Source organism: Thermobia domestica, chromosome 1, assembly GCF_964235325.1.
Source record: "Thermobia domestica chromosome 1, izTheDome1.hap1.1, whole genome shotgun sequence".
In the NCBI taxonomy this organism is placed as follows: Eukaryota; Metazoa; Arthropoda; class Insecta; order Zygentoma; family Lepismatidae; genus Thermobia; species Thermobia domestica.
This window is the reverse complement of record NC_137454.1, coordinates 361296493-361310100: the sequence shown is the minus strand read 5'-3', so window position 1 is coordinate 361310100 and position 13608 is coordinate 361296493. Positions and strand designations below refer to the sequence as shown.

At 36.7% G+C, this 13608-nt stretch overlaps 1 protein-coding gene across 1 annotated transcript in view; it reads right to left on the bottom strand.

Moving 5' to 3' along the window:
- Trs31 (trafficking protein particle complex subunit 31) overlaps positions 1–13608 on the bottom strand; it is a 46534-nt gene that overhangs the window by 19416 nt on the left and 13510 nt on the right. Inside the window, exon 2 of the mRNA XM_081730569.1 lies at positions 5869–6045. Coding sequence (XP_081586695.1) covers positions 5869–6041 — 173 coding nt within the window. The 5' untranslated portion in view covers positions 6042–6045. The remainder of the gene's footprint in view (positions 1–5868; positions 6046–13608) is intronic.

Below are 13608 nucleotides of genomic sequence, written 5' to 3'. Positions count from 1 at the left end.
TCCCAGCCAAGTTCTCGCAACTCTCTCACACACAATATATATATATATATATATATATTTTACAGGGTGGTAGGTAACTCCACCGACAAACTTTGGGGGACGATTCCTTATACGAAATGAAAGAAAAAAAGTTCTAATAAACATGGGCCGAAAAATGCCTCCTTTCAGTTATGATCCATTGAAAATTCGAAAAATCATTTTTCAAAACTCCCTAACTTAGAAGCTATAGGACCTATCCCAAGCGCTTTAAGGAATTACACACGAACTGGTATACGCTCTATCTAAATATCGATGTTTCAGAATTCACCGGTACCAGCGAAACGAACGCACCACTAGTATTTAAAGGAGTATTCCTATACTTCAACTTCCTTTTTACGGTTCCTTTCACCGATAACGGAGGATGGTAAAACATGGATATTTAGATAGAGAACATACTAGTTCCTGTGTATTTCCTTAAACCGCTTGGGATAGGTCCTATAGTTGGTAAGTTAGAGTTTTGAAAAATGATTTTTCGAATTTTTAATGGATCATAACTCTGAAAGGAGGCATTTTTCGGCCCATGTTTATTAGAACTTTTTTCTTTCATTTCGTATAAGGAATTGCCTCCCAAAGTTTGTCGGTGGAGTTACCAACCACCCTATATATATATAAATTGGTCATCCTATTCCCCAATAAATGACTATATACATGTGTGAAACTCGTTTGACTGTTAACAAAACTTGCAATACTTACATAGAATGAATCAAAATACTACAATACCTATTTTAGGCAACTAACTTAGTGTAAATATAAAACAATATATTAGTAAGATTATATAAATATAATACAATATAAGTGTTTGTATACACTCTTTCTTGTTTCTTTTGCACAAAGGTTGTAATAATGAAGATTTCATTTGCATAGTTATTAGTTTTATGAGGTCTATCCACTAGCAGTATCAATCACCGTCCGCTATGTTTAGGGAGAAGTGGAGGAATGGAATTCTGGGATAAGTAGGACAGTCAGTGAGATTTTTTTCTAGCGTCATTGCCTTTGCATCGTCTATCTGGTAAACTCGAACTTGTTACCACAATGGTTAATTACTTCTTGACACACAGCAGCTTGTGAGATAACAAATACTTTTTAAGTCACTCTAGTTAATTAGTACATTTAATGCGTAATATAAGCTTTCGGTACACTGTGAATAGTTACATGTTTATTAATTAATTAATTAATTAATTTTTCACAAAGTTTTATACAGCATTAGGCCAATTAGCTGAAACTGTATAACAAAGACAAAAAGAAAAAAGATTCAGCTCTCAATATACAAAGTTCTCATCAATTGTGTTCTGAAGTTTCTCTCAGAGGTAAAAATGTGTTATAAACGTGCGCTAGTCTATAAAGCAAGGAGCGTTTTACAATTGATAACCTAGGTGTCTCATAAGTTAGCAAATTAAGAAAGCGAGTTCGCCTCCGAGGAAATTAAAGTTAATATGCGATAGTAGGAATTCAGAATTAGTTTTGCCGTTGATGATCTTATATAGGTGAAGTATATGTACGTTTTATATATACAAATATTGAAAGTTACGTTATAGTAGTCTTATTTATAATAGGTCTCCGTTCTACTGCTTGCATGATGTTTGCAGTTATGATGCATGCACGCAAAAACGTTTACGTATGAATGACGTGGACACGATGATGAAGGAAGGAGTGGAGCAAGGTCGTGAAATCAGTACTACATTTAATATTTCTCTGGTGTTGTTACTTTGTATATTTCGTTTTTATTTAATGCGTCCGATTTAGTAGTGACATGTGACTATTCAAAGGTATTTATATACGTAGAAGTCTGCGCGGACATAAGAAATCGCAACAGCATCAACAGATAACGAAGTAACAAACATATAGAACTTGTTTGTTGCATAATAATTACGATTTCAAAAGTATTTTCAACTATAATAATTGTAAATTCCTCCTTTCCAGTGTCGTGAATCCTATGATACACTATTAATAAAATTCAAGCTAAATATTCAGTACTAGCTCTTTCTTAATAAGTCAACTATCCTAAATCAAATGTAAAAAAGGGGGGACAGTGGTTCAGTGGTACAGTGCTTATCTCTGTGCGTGGGATCCCTGGTTCAATCTCCGGCCAAGTAAGTTTATGGTGGACAACATCGTGTCCGTGGGTTCTCTCGGGCTACTTCCGTTTCCTCCCACTTTCTCAATCCACCAATTCTTCCATTATAATAATCTTCCTTAATCATAGTCTCCTTTAGCCTAAAAGACAAAATCATGGTACGTTAAACTGGAAGATTTCATTTCATTTTCAAATGTACCGTAGTGTGGGGTGACACTGAACACTTTGGAGAAAGAAACTGGAATAACTTCTTAAAACAGTTGAATTTTCAGATGAAACTTTTTCATATTGTATGATGTTCTTTTTAGCTACAAAACCGATCTACATTTGTTCATTTACATTCGCAACTTGTTGAAACAAAAATGAAAAATGGTGTGTTCAAGGTCGCCCCCAATATGGGATGACTTTGAACACTGAACCTTACATGATGATATCTGGGTCTGTGCAAGACTTCTTTTCAAAGAGACCCCACCATGTGGAAGAGATTCAACAGCCTTGCATGTAGATATTGATTTCGTTGTTCTACGACATAAACTGACGGAGTTGTGTTGGAAAAAAAAAAAAAAAAACAAATTTGACTGTATTTTGTCAGGAGTAAAAATGAAAGTTTGATTATTTACACCTGTCTCATACGTAAAAAACCTTCAGCTCGTACTCTTTCATCTGGTGTTAAAAAAAAAAAACAAAGTTCTACTTTACTTCAAAGTTGTGTTATTGCCTTCCAAAGTTGAAAAAATCAATTTTACCATTGTAGGGTATATTCAAAAACAAAATGAGACCTACCATGAATACCGTTCAAATCACTTACATAGCTAAGGAAATAAAGAAAATGGAATTACAAGGACATATAACAAACAAAATATGACATCCCAAGTTCCTACACTACATAGCGTGTTTTATAACACCCAAAATAAAAGTTATGAACTTGTGAGTACAAAACGATGGGCTTCCATATACGTAGCACCATACAGTAAACACATAAGTGTGAACAATAGGAATCAGGAATGTCTTAACAAATATTGTAACCCATGAAAGAAACACCAAATAGTGCTCTATCCCGACGGTCATACTCAAGCTGTGGCAATAGTTTCTCAATATCGTCAACGTCAATAGATGAAATGTCATGGTTCAATGACCAGACAAATCGAGAACCGTCCTTCTCATTTCGCATAAGTTTAACTTTAATGTCCAACACACTCTTCTGAATTATTTGTCCTACAAACTGTTTAACGGTTTGTTTTGATGCAAACCATACAAGAAGGAAATCGCCTTTGCGTAATTTCTTTTTCTTCTTCTGCTGTTTGCATTTTCCCAATTTCTCTCACTTCATCCGTCAGTTGTTCTGCATCTATAGAAGAATCGGTGTCTAAAACAGGATCATCCACACTCTCTGTCGTACTTTCGTCGCTACGTTCAGCAGACTGGACTTGTCGCGATCTGGATGGCACGCTGAAATCTTCAGACCCAATATTCTTACCTTGTTAAACTTGGAGCTTCTTTCTTCGGGTGTTTTCTTTCCTTGATTCGTTGATTTTGGCTGTCGTAAACACTTCAAATACTCAATGACACTTGTATGCAGGTCTTCAGCAAAGCCATCGGGAGGATGATCAGTTGTGTGTTTAATTTTGTTAAGCACTACATCACGGTTGAGTGGATGGATACTAGTAGCTGCAAATCGAGCTTTCAGATTTGCTTTTAGTTTTAGATATATTTCATTCCAGAGCTTCTTTAGCTTCTTTACCTAAGCCCGACCCTTTATCTGTCTGGTTATTTTCTATTTCGTTAAGAGGAAAGAAACAATAGTGTTTAAAGTCTCTCCCACATGTAGGAGAAATGAAAGTTGTATTCTGAATGTGGACACAATTACTTATTATTAGCAACGAAACACAGGTTTTCAGCTTATTATATCTGTGTAGTATATCAGATTTTTTTCACCTAAAAATTTCACGTAGTTTCTTTATCAAATTACATATTTATTTGCTTAGCAGTAATGCATTCAAATACTAAGAACTGGCATTTTTCTTAATTGTACTCAACACAAAATGCACCAGTAATTTTTATTTTCTGGTAACAGGTTAATGTGTCTCAAATACTGAACCTCCAAGAATTCCTCCATTTTTATTAAAAATCACCCTATCGGTCAAAGTCACCCCTCACTACGGTAATAAAAAAAAAAATCATGCAAACATAAATACGAAATTAATTGAAAACATACCTACTTACTTCAGAACCCCTGAAATTCAAATTTCTGATAAGAAAATTGTTAAGCTGTAATACCATATTTGTCAATCAAATCCTTTTTCTGTTTTTCCTAATTTATAAGAAATAAGTGTCTGTTTTTCCTAATTTATAAGAAATAAGTGTCTTTGTTTTTTCCTAATTTATAAGAAGTAAGTGTCTTTGTTTTTCCTAATTTGTAAGAAATAAATGTCTTTGTTTTTCCTAATTTATAAGAAATAAGTGTCTTGTTTAGAGCGCGAAGGTAAACTGGAGATAAAACATTCTCCAGAGAGAAGTCATCTCATACGAACTGCCATGAAACCAGATTACCACTTCCATATTTATAATAGAGCTTAAAAGCAGAGAAAAAGCTACAATAATTAATGAAACTCAATTTTGTATTGGCGAATATTCGTCCCGAAAAGTTAATGCCACTTTATTACAAGATCTGAACAATTAAGTGTTTAGAAAAACGATCACTAAAATTGTCTTTTCACAAATATTCACATCTTTTATCCGCCACCTGCACAGGAACTTAAAATTTATCCGCAGAAATCCATTATAATGTGGATACCTGCATCTGCGCTTGCCTCTACATATAGGTAACTTATTATAGGTACTCATTGAACTATTGATTTTTTTAATTATTTTTTTAATATTATGGCAAGAATTAGGAAACGTAGGTAAAAAGCTGTCATGTACCTGCAAATGATATCGAAGCCAAGTAAAGTATACGTGAAGTTGCTGTGATTATCGCGCTATCTGTAATGTTTAGAGATATTATTTGTGGCTATCGAAAGCATGATAGTAGCATATTTGTGACTAATTTACACGGGATTCTTTAGAATGTTCTTTCCACACATCCTCACACACTGCAGTCTCTTCTCTTTTCTCATGAACTTTATATCATTCAAAATTATTTTTACCCACCTCCACAGTACCAATTTATACCGTTCACGGATGCAGTCTATTGGTGCAAAATCTTTTGGGCCATGTTACTGTTAAAATGCTGCTGCTTGATAGATGTAAATCGACAACATATCGAGCACCTAAACAAGTCCTCAGTTGTTGTTGTGATTCCTCATTTAGTTTACACCACACTAAAGATTTAAACCACAGTTTAATAACTGAAATTTTTTCTCTTATTCCGAAGTGCCTAAAATACTGACTCTGCCAAAAATACTGACTTGTTTGCATCCCTGCGTATGAGGGACGTCCCTCAGTGAGCACACTATCCGGGAAAGTGGGGAAGGAAGGAAGTGGTCTGAGACCTGTAAGTTAGATACATCCCGGCATTCGCCTGGCATGAAAAAGCTCTTACAGTTTTTCGACTGAGTGACCCCACCGGGACTCGAACCTAGGACCGCTCACACCAAAGGCAAGAATACGTTACACGGGTCCACATAAATGATTATCAAATGGCAGATATATTTAAGCAACAAAATGGATGAATGCATTCTACAACTTCTTATAACTTTCAAGAAACATTCATCTAATTTTACCAGTACGTATGTAGATTGAGAACAGATACTCACTTATTTTGAAGCTCTGGAACAGTGTAAACTCTATTTTGGCAATACTGCACTAATTCTGAAAACAGCAAAGCAAAACAACTCAGGTTAACTTCTCCCTTGCCTCTACTCAAGGACTTATCTAATATACTTGTCCGAGGACGAACTGCTGAAATAGTTATGCTCATTTTATCCATTGCCCTGAAAAGACAAATTGTACAGTTATCTGTAATTAAATACTTTTAGTTCCATAAGAAGTATATATATATATAAAACATAATGTATAATTACACTTTCACACAGATACAAACTTATTGTAAAAATACTTGTGATGCCGAAGCTTCCCATTATGAATGGCTGTCAAAGGCAACATGATTGGCTGCAGAATATAATTAATCCACTTAGAATTCCCAGGGCACATAATAGGTGAGTGAGAGGTGAGGGGGCGTTAGGTGAGTGAGTTACTAGTAGAGCGTTTATCTGTGGAGCGTAAGATCCCAGCTCAGGCCAAGAGCACTATGTCGTGGACAAACATTGTGTCCGTGGTTTCCTCGGTTCCCCATCTTCACCAGTCAGCCATTATCATACATCTCATCATCACAGTCTTCTTTTGCCTCGATGCGTAATCCTACGACGTTAAACTATATATACACCGGGTGTTCTAAAAATGGCGCCCACGGACCACAGAGCATTATTCTTCATGTCAAAATCAAGCAAAAATATATATATTTTAGGGCTCATAGTGGTCTGGTCTCTCATAAATAGTTGAAAAGTAACCCAAAGCACACGAAAAGTGACCAAAAAATTGACCAAAATCTCATCATGCCCCTTTTTCCTTTGTCTATTTTCCATCACCTCTCTCTGTTTGTTGTTTTGTTTCATCTTTTCTTCTGTACTTCTTCTTTTTGAGCTTCCTCCCTTCTTAGGTTTTCTAAGTATGCTTTGTAGTTACGGTAAGCAGACTTAGCAGATGTAAGAAGCTTCTGAGTAAGTGGAACCAGTTCTGGCCAATTTCCGAATTTCTTCATCCTAGACGTTATATTTAACTTTGCATTGAGAGTTCTCAAAGCCGTGAAATATTCAAATTCATCACCTACTCTGAAGAAGAACATACAAGAAGCATAACACAAGACGAACATGATGAACCACACAAACATACACAACGTTGAGCGGAGCGTTAACTATTACGAGAGAAAACTAAAAGACTATTATGATAGAAGAAAGAATAGACACAGAAGGGTTCTCAACCCCACCTTGAGAGCTTAAGCATCCACCAACCATCCACTGTGCTTTAGAAAGAATAAAAGCTGAAGTGAAAAAATGAAATGAAATCTTTGAGTTTTACGTCCCACGGTAAAGCTGAAGTGAGAATAAAGCTAACTGTTTCACATGTGGCAGCAAGTACTGAAGCTTTCAGAAGAGTAATGACTAACAAGTTTCTGCCTTTTTTCATTATTTTTTATATTTTTCTTAGAAAACTGCCAATACAAAGCATAAATCACACGATAAAGTCGCTTTACCTCCCCAAAAAAATAACTTTTAGTGACAAATTTGAAAAAAGTAACTTTTAGTGACCAACTTAAAAAAAAGTAACTTTTAGTTAAAAAAAAAAAAGTGACTCGCTATGAGCCCTGATATTTGTATACCTTTCGAACCTTCGTCTAGAGACACAAATTGCACTATGTGGCAACGTCGCAAAAAAAGACCCATAGATTAGATTTACCAATCTATCAAAAAATTATATCGATTCTTTCCAGATGGCAGCTAAAGTTGTTATTGATTGACACTAGCATCACTTATTAGTGTAGCAATCGATTCAACTGCTTATTAGATTCGCAAAGTAATGCTAATTGCCCTAAGATAATCTGCGGCGTTGCCACATTGAGAAATTTTGATTCCCCACAGCAGTTGAAGGAGCTCCGGGGGGCAAATCAGCATATAACATTTTTGCTTTATTTTGGCCTGTAGAATAGTGACATTCATCGAAAACAGTGCGACGGAAACTTCATAAAATGAAAATTCATGGCACGGCCCTACCGCCAAACCCCTGGTCACAGCAGTAAATGCGAAGAGGCGTATCCAGTGGTGCAAGGACCACAAGGTGTGGACTCATGAACAGTGAAAACTCGTAACGTGGTTCGATGAATCGACCTTCACTTTGTTTCCAACAACCGGTCGTATTTACGTATGGAGAACACCATCGCAGGCCTATGATATAGACTGTCTGCCCCCAACTGTAAAGCATGGGAGTGGTTCTGTTACAGTATGGGTAGTGATACCATGGTTTTCTGCAGGTCTCATCATAGCCCTGCATGGAATGATGAATGCTAAGGCGTATGAGGCCATTTTGGGGGACCAGGTTCTACCCATGGACCAAATATTGTTCCCTGATGCTGATGGCATCTACCAAGATGATTTGGCGCCCTGTCACGCTGCAAAAACGGTGAAATCATGGTTTGAGGAGCATGACCAGGAGCTATCACACCTACCCTGGGACCCACAATCACCAGATCTGAACATCATTGATCCATTGTAGTCTGAATTAGAAAGGCGTGTTCGGTCTCCTTACCGTCCACCAGCATCCCTCAAGGAACTGGAGCATGTTTTGGAGTAACAATGGTACAAAATTCCACACACCACGATTCAGGAGCTGTATACGTCCATTCCACATCGGATCCAAGCTGTTTTAGACGCAAAAGGAGGCCCCCACACCATACTAGTTATGATTTTCACACTTTTGCAAACGCTTAGATTTTTTTGTCCAACCTCTGTATATATATACAGGGTGGTTCAGTAATGTTGGACAGCCCTGAATAAATCGAAAACCAGAAGAGATATTAGCAATAGTTTGGTGGATCCAGATACTTGTGGAAGGGGGACGTCTTTTGAGGTACCACACAAAGTTACCAGGTCAACAGTGTTGCCAGCTCAGTACAAAGTTGTATTTTTTAAAATAGAACATATAGAAGTTTATGCAATCAAAAGAATTAGTACAGAATGTGAAAACCAACAAGCGAAACCGCACCTGTCAGTGTTGCCAAATAACGAAGTTATAAAGCTTCAAAGATCAAGAAATTAAAGTGTTCGTAGAGCAAAACTAGCAAAAAGGCAAGAAAAATAATACTACGGAATGAAAAGGAGTAACCGAAAGAGTAAACCAAAGAACGCACAGCATCCAGTGAGTAACAGGGTTGCCACAGCAAAGGGGGAAAAAATTGAAAATTTTGCCGTTGCTATAGGAGGAAAAGTGCCCATATGACATAATGCTGGAAACACCATAGAAAGTTCATGTAAGATTCAGGAATCCTAATAGCGTTTGTTCGAAATCAATATCTCTAACCGTTTCCGAGATACACCAAAGGTGTGCGGAGTTTGCAACACTGCATAATAATTCCCTCGCCCTCCAAACTACAGGAACGAGTAATGAAAATGATACGCCCAACAAAATGTAAGAACTACACGGGTCTAATCGTCAAATCAATTATGCAGTGTTGCAAACCCCGCACACCTTTGGTGTATCTCGAAAACGGTTAGAGATATCGCTTTCGAACAAACGCTATTAGGATTCCTGAATCTTACATAGACTTTCTGTGGTGTTTCCAGCATTATGTCATATGGGCACTTTTCCTCCTATAGCAACTGCAAAATTTTCAATTTTTTCCCCCTTTACTGTGGCAACCCTGTTACTCACTGGATGCTGTGCGTTCTTTGGTTTACTCTTTCGGTTACTCCTTTTCATTCCGTAGTATTATTTTTCTTGCCTTTTTGCTAGTTTTGCTCTACGGACACTTTAATTTCTTGATCTTTGAAGCTTTATAACTTCGTTATTTGGCAACACTGACAGGTGCGGTTTCGCTTGTTGGTATTCACATTCTGTACTAATTCTTTTGATGGCATAAACTTCTATATGTTCCATTTAAAAAAATACAACTTTGTACTGAGCTGGCAACACTGTTGACCTGGTAACATTGTGTGGTACCTCACAAGACGTCCCCCTTCCACAAGTATATGGATCCACCACACTCTTGCTAATATCTCTTCTGGTTTCCGATTTATTCAGGGCTGTCCAACATTACTGAACCACCCTGTATATATATATATATATATATATATATATATATATATATATATATATATATATATATATATATATATATATATATATATATATATATATTACAATTTACATAATACGTATTAGCCAACTGAAAATAAGACGGATTTTTGTTTTGTTTTAACGTACCATGGTTATGCCCTTTAAGTTAACGGATAACAAATGATCAATGAAAGAAAATTATTGCGAAATTAAATTTTTTTGTGCTTTCCCACCGGAAATGGAACACAGACCATGTGCACCAAAGACATACCCAGTAGCCACTAGACTAGCGCGGACGGATGTGCTAGTTAATTGTAGTGGAACAACTATTAAATACCTACAATTTTATAGTTGTTGTTTTATCTCGTATAAAAGAGTAAGCTACTACCAAAAAATATACTTGAAACCTAGTAAACATCTTGAAGTATTTATATGGAGCCTCTGATTTTACATAAAGCTCACATTACTTGATAACTCCTCAAGCACGGACTTCTAAATACATTTCTGGACTTAGTCTTTGGACGGAAGCTATGTTTTTTTAGATCAGAAGTGTACGAAGAGAATTTGCCATTGTTCACTGCAGAAGACTTGCCATGTACTAAACAAAACAATATAACGGAGCTGATTTATTTTATTTTATTTATTTATTTTTCGTACTTGTTGTTCGGGTATTAAATCTGAAATGAAATCTTTCAGTTTTACGTCCCACGATTATGCCGGTTAGGCTAAACGAGATGGTGATAATGAGAAATGGTGGAATGAAGAAAGTGGAAGGAAACGGGAGAACCCCGAAAAAACTCACGAGCACGGTGTTTGTCCACCACGAAGTCCACACTGCGCGAGCTGGGATCGAACCAGGGAGCCCAAGCACCGGACGTGGACGCTCTACCACTGAGGCACCGCGCCCCCTGGTATGAAATCTGAATGCATTCTGCGGTGAAATTAAACAATACATGGGCAAAGATTTGGAAAATTTACGCTAAGAGATCTATCGTCTCACAGAGAGACTCATGTCTCTTTTACTTATATAGCAAGTCACTCAAACTTAGTAAATAAACTTAAAATATTACTCTTGTACAGGGTGATCCACGAAAACCCGGCCCGCCTCTCAAGAGGCTCAATGAATGGTTTTCTAAAAAGAAATAAATATTATCTGATGGTACAGATAAAAATATATACACATACATATATCATGAAAATGCTCCTTGTGCATTAATGCACTTTTGTGCACACCATAATATGTTGTTGCACACTTTATGCAACTCTACTGTGTCAATTTTTCGAATTTCACGACGGATATTGCACTTCGTCTTCTAATGTTCTAGGTCTATCTCAGTACAATTTACCTTTCAAACTACCCCAAAGTTAAAAATCACAAATAAACAGATCTGGTGATCGCGTCAGCCGTAATCCTTTAGTACGGCAACTGTATTTCCCTCTGTGAATTTCTCGTGAATTAGTAACAGCGGTGCATGGGAAGTGTGACAGGTTGCCCAATCCTGTTGAAAGAAGGCATAATTGCGTTTCAGGTGTATCAACTATTCATTTAATTCTTCAAAACTTTCAACACACACCTTAGTGTTTACTGCTGACTCAAAAAATATGGGACCCACATCCTATCAGCAGACACAGCACACCAGACTCTGATCATCTTGTCATGGAGAGGCTGTTGATGAATCATGCGAGGATTTTCCACGGGCCAGTATCTGGTGTTCTGTGAGTTTACACGCCTGACAAAGAAAACCATGCTTCATCACTTATGAAAAACAGCATTGGGGCCATCAAACTACTCGCAATTGTTTGAAGAAACAACGTACAGTAATCGATCGACACGTTTGACCTTGTCTCCAACTTCGAGTTCTTGGACGCATGTCATTTTGGACGGCTTCATTTGTACACTGTGTAAAACAAGCAACACGTACTGCGCGGAAAATCTTCTTATGATAACTTAAATGATGATTTCATAGAACTTGTTGACATCCGTACTTCGATATAATTTACCACAGCAGGCGTACGAACGGGGTTGGATTCTATTTGGCGTTTGCAACTGATCCTGTCGTTCGCCACTTTTTCACCGAACCCTGAATACTGTTCTTTGCAGGATGATCTACACCAGGAAAGTTGTCTACAAAAAAATTTCCTGCGTCTCCTTAAAGGAACCGGTGAACACAAAAGCCTTAACTATTACTATTCTGTGCAGAAGGGATACATCTAAAAAGAACAGCCGTGACACACTTGTCTGCACCTTGTGTTGATTTAAAAATCTACACATTAATTTTCGTATAATTTACATAAATAATTATAGTATATTGATTTTATTAATTGTCATGAATTTTTTAATTGTTTTAAAAGATTTTTCACATACAGTATTTTGCGCTTTAGTCACTGTTCTCATTAGAAGAAGTAGCCGTGGGAAAAGATTTTTTTTTTTTAAACATATGGATGTTTGGTGAGCTGGGAGGCTGATCGTATAAATACGGTCCATGTTGTGTGGGGGAGGGACTCTCTTCTCAACCACTAACTTCTTCACATCTCCCAGAGATCCTTACCCCTCTGCGCCTCCAATAGTGAAGGGACGCAGGGATGAAGTTTTCTACCACTCAACCGGACTTACACAATGAGTAGTTGGCTCTGAGATATACCCTATCATTTCTTTTTAAATCTTAGGAAATTAGGATATTTTTAGATAGGATGAATTAAGGATTTTTTGTTAGATTCATATTATAAGGGAATCTACCTTTTATTTTTGAAGTAGTATTATTAAAATATTTTGCTAAATTTTATTTGGGCAGCTCTCTTGAATGATAGAGACTGTTTATTTTAATTTAATAATGATAACTCTTCTTTCGGGATAAGTGAGCCTGGAAGGGGGTTTGATAGAGATAAACTTTAGCTATTTTTTTCATAGGTGATGGCGGTCGTTATACGACGAACCAGATAAGGTTTTTTTTTTTCTTTCGAACCGCTTTCGGAATGAGGAGGCGCTGTTCTTTTTTGCTTTTAGTACCCAGTCGCCAGAATGATGTCGGCTGCGTAGATTTTTTTTTTTTCAATATTGTGGTTGTCTCTTGAATGAGGGGGCATTCACTGTGTTGTTATTGCCTTTGGAATGAGAAGGCATTTAGAGTTTTAATTTTTTAATTGTCTCTTGAATGAGGGGGCATTTTAGATAAGCATTTTTGATTGTCTCTTAAATGAGGGGCTTTCTGATTGATTTTTTCTAAAACCCAGCTGAGTGATGAATAGCTGCGGATTTTTTCTATTATTTAAGAAATTTTAAGTAGGAACAGCTGAATTAAACCTGGAAGAGTAATTTCGTTTTTAACCTGTAGAAGATCGAGTGAGTCTTCTTCTAGGTCCCATTTTTAAACAGTCGTCTAGTCGAGTAAGTTGGCGACAAATATAATACTATATTTGCTTCGGTCGGGGATCGAATGAGTCCTCTTCCGGAATGGATATTGGCCGCTCGGCTGAATGAACTGACGGTCCAAAAGATAGTAGGTCGAAGAATATAATTTGATACGATCAAGAATATTAATATTGTATAAAAATTGTACACAAATTGTAAAGTTAAGGGAACTAATTAAAGAATTAAAATCAAGATAATTATTTTTTTGTTTAATTTTCGCAAATACAAAAAGTTATTCACAAGTTATTGAATAGTCTCT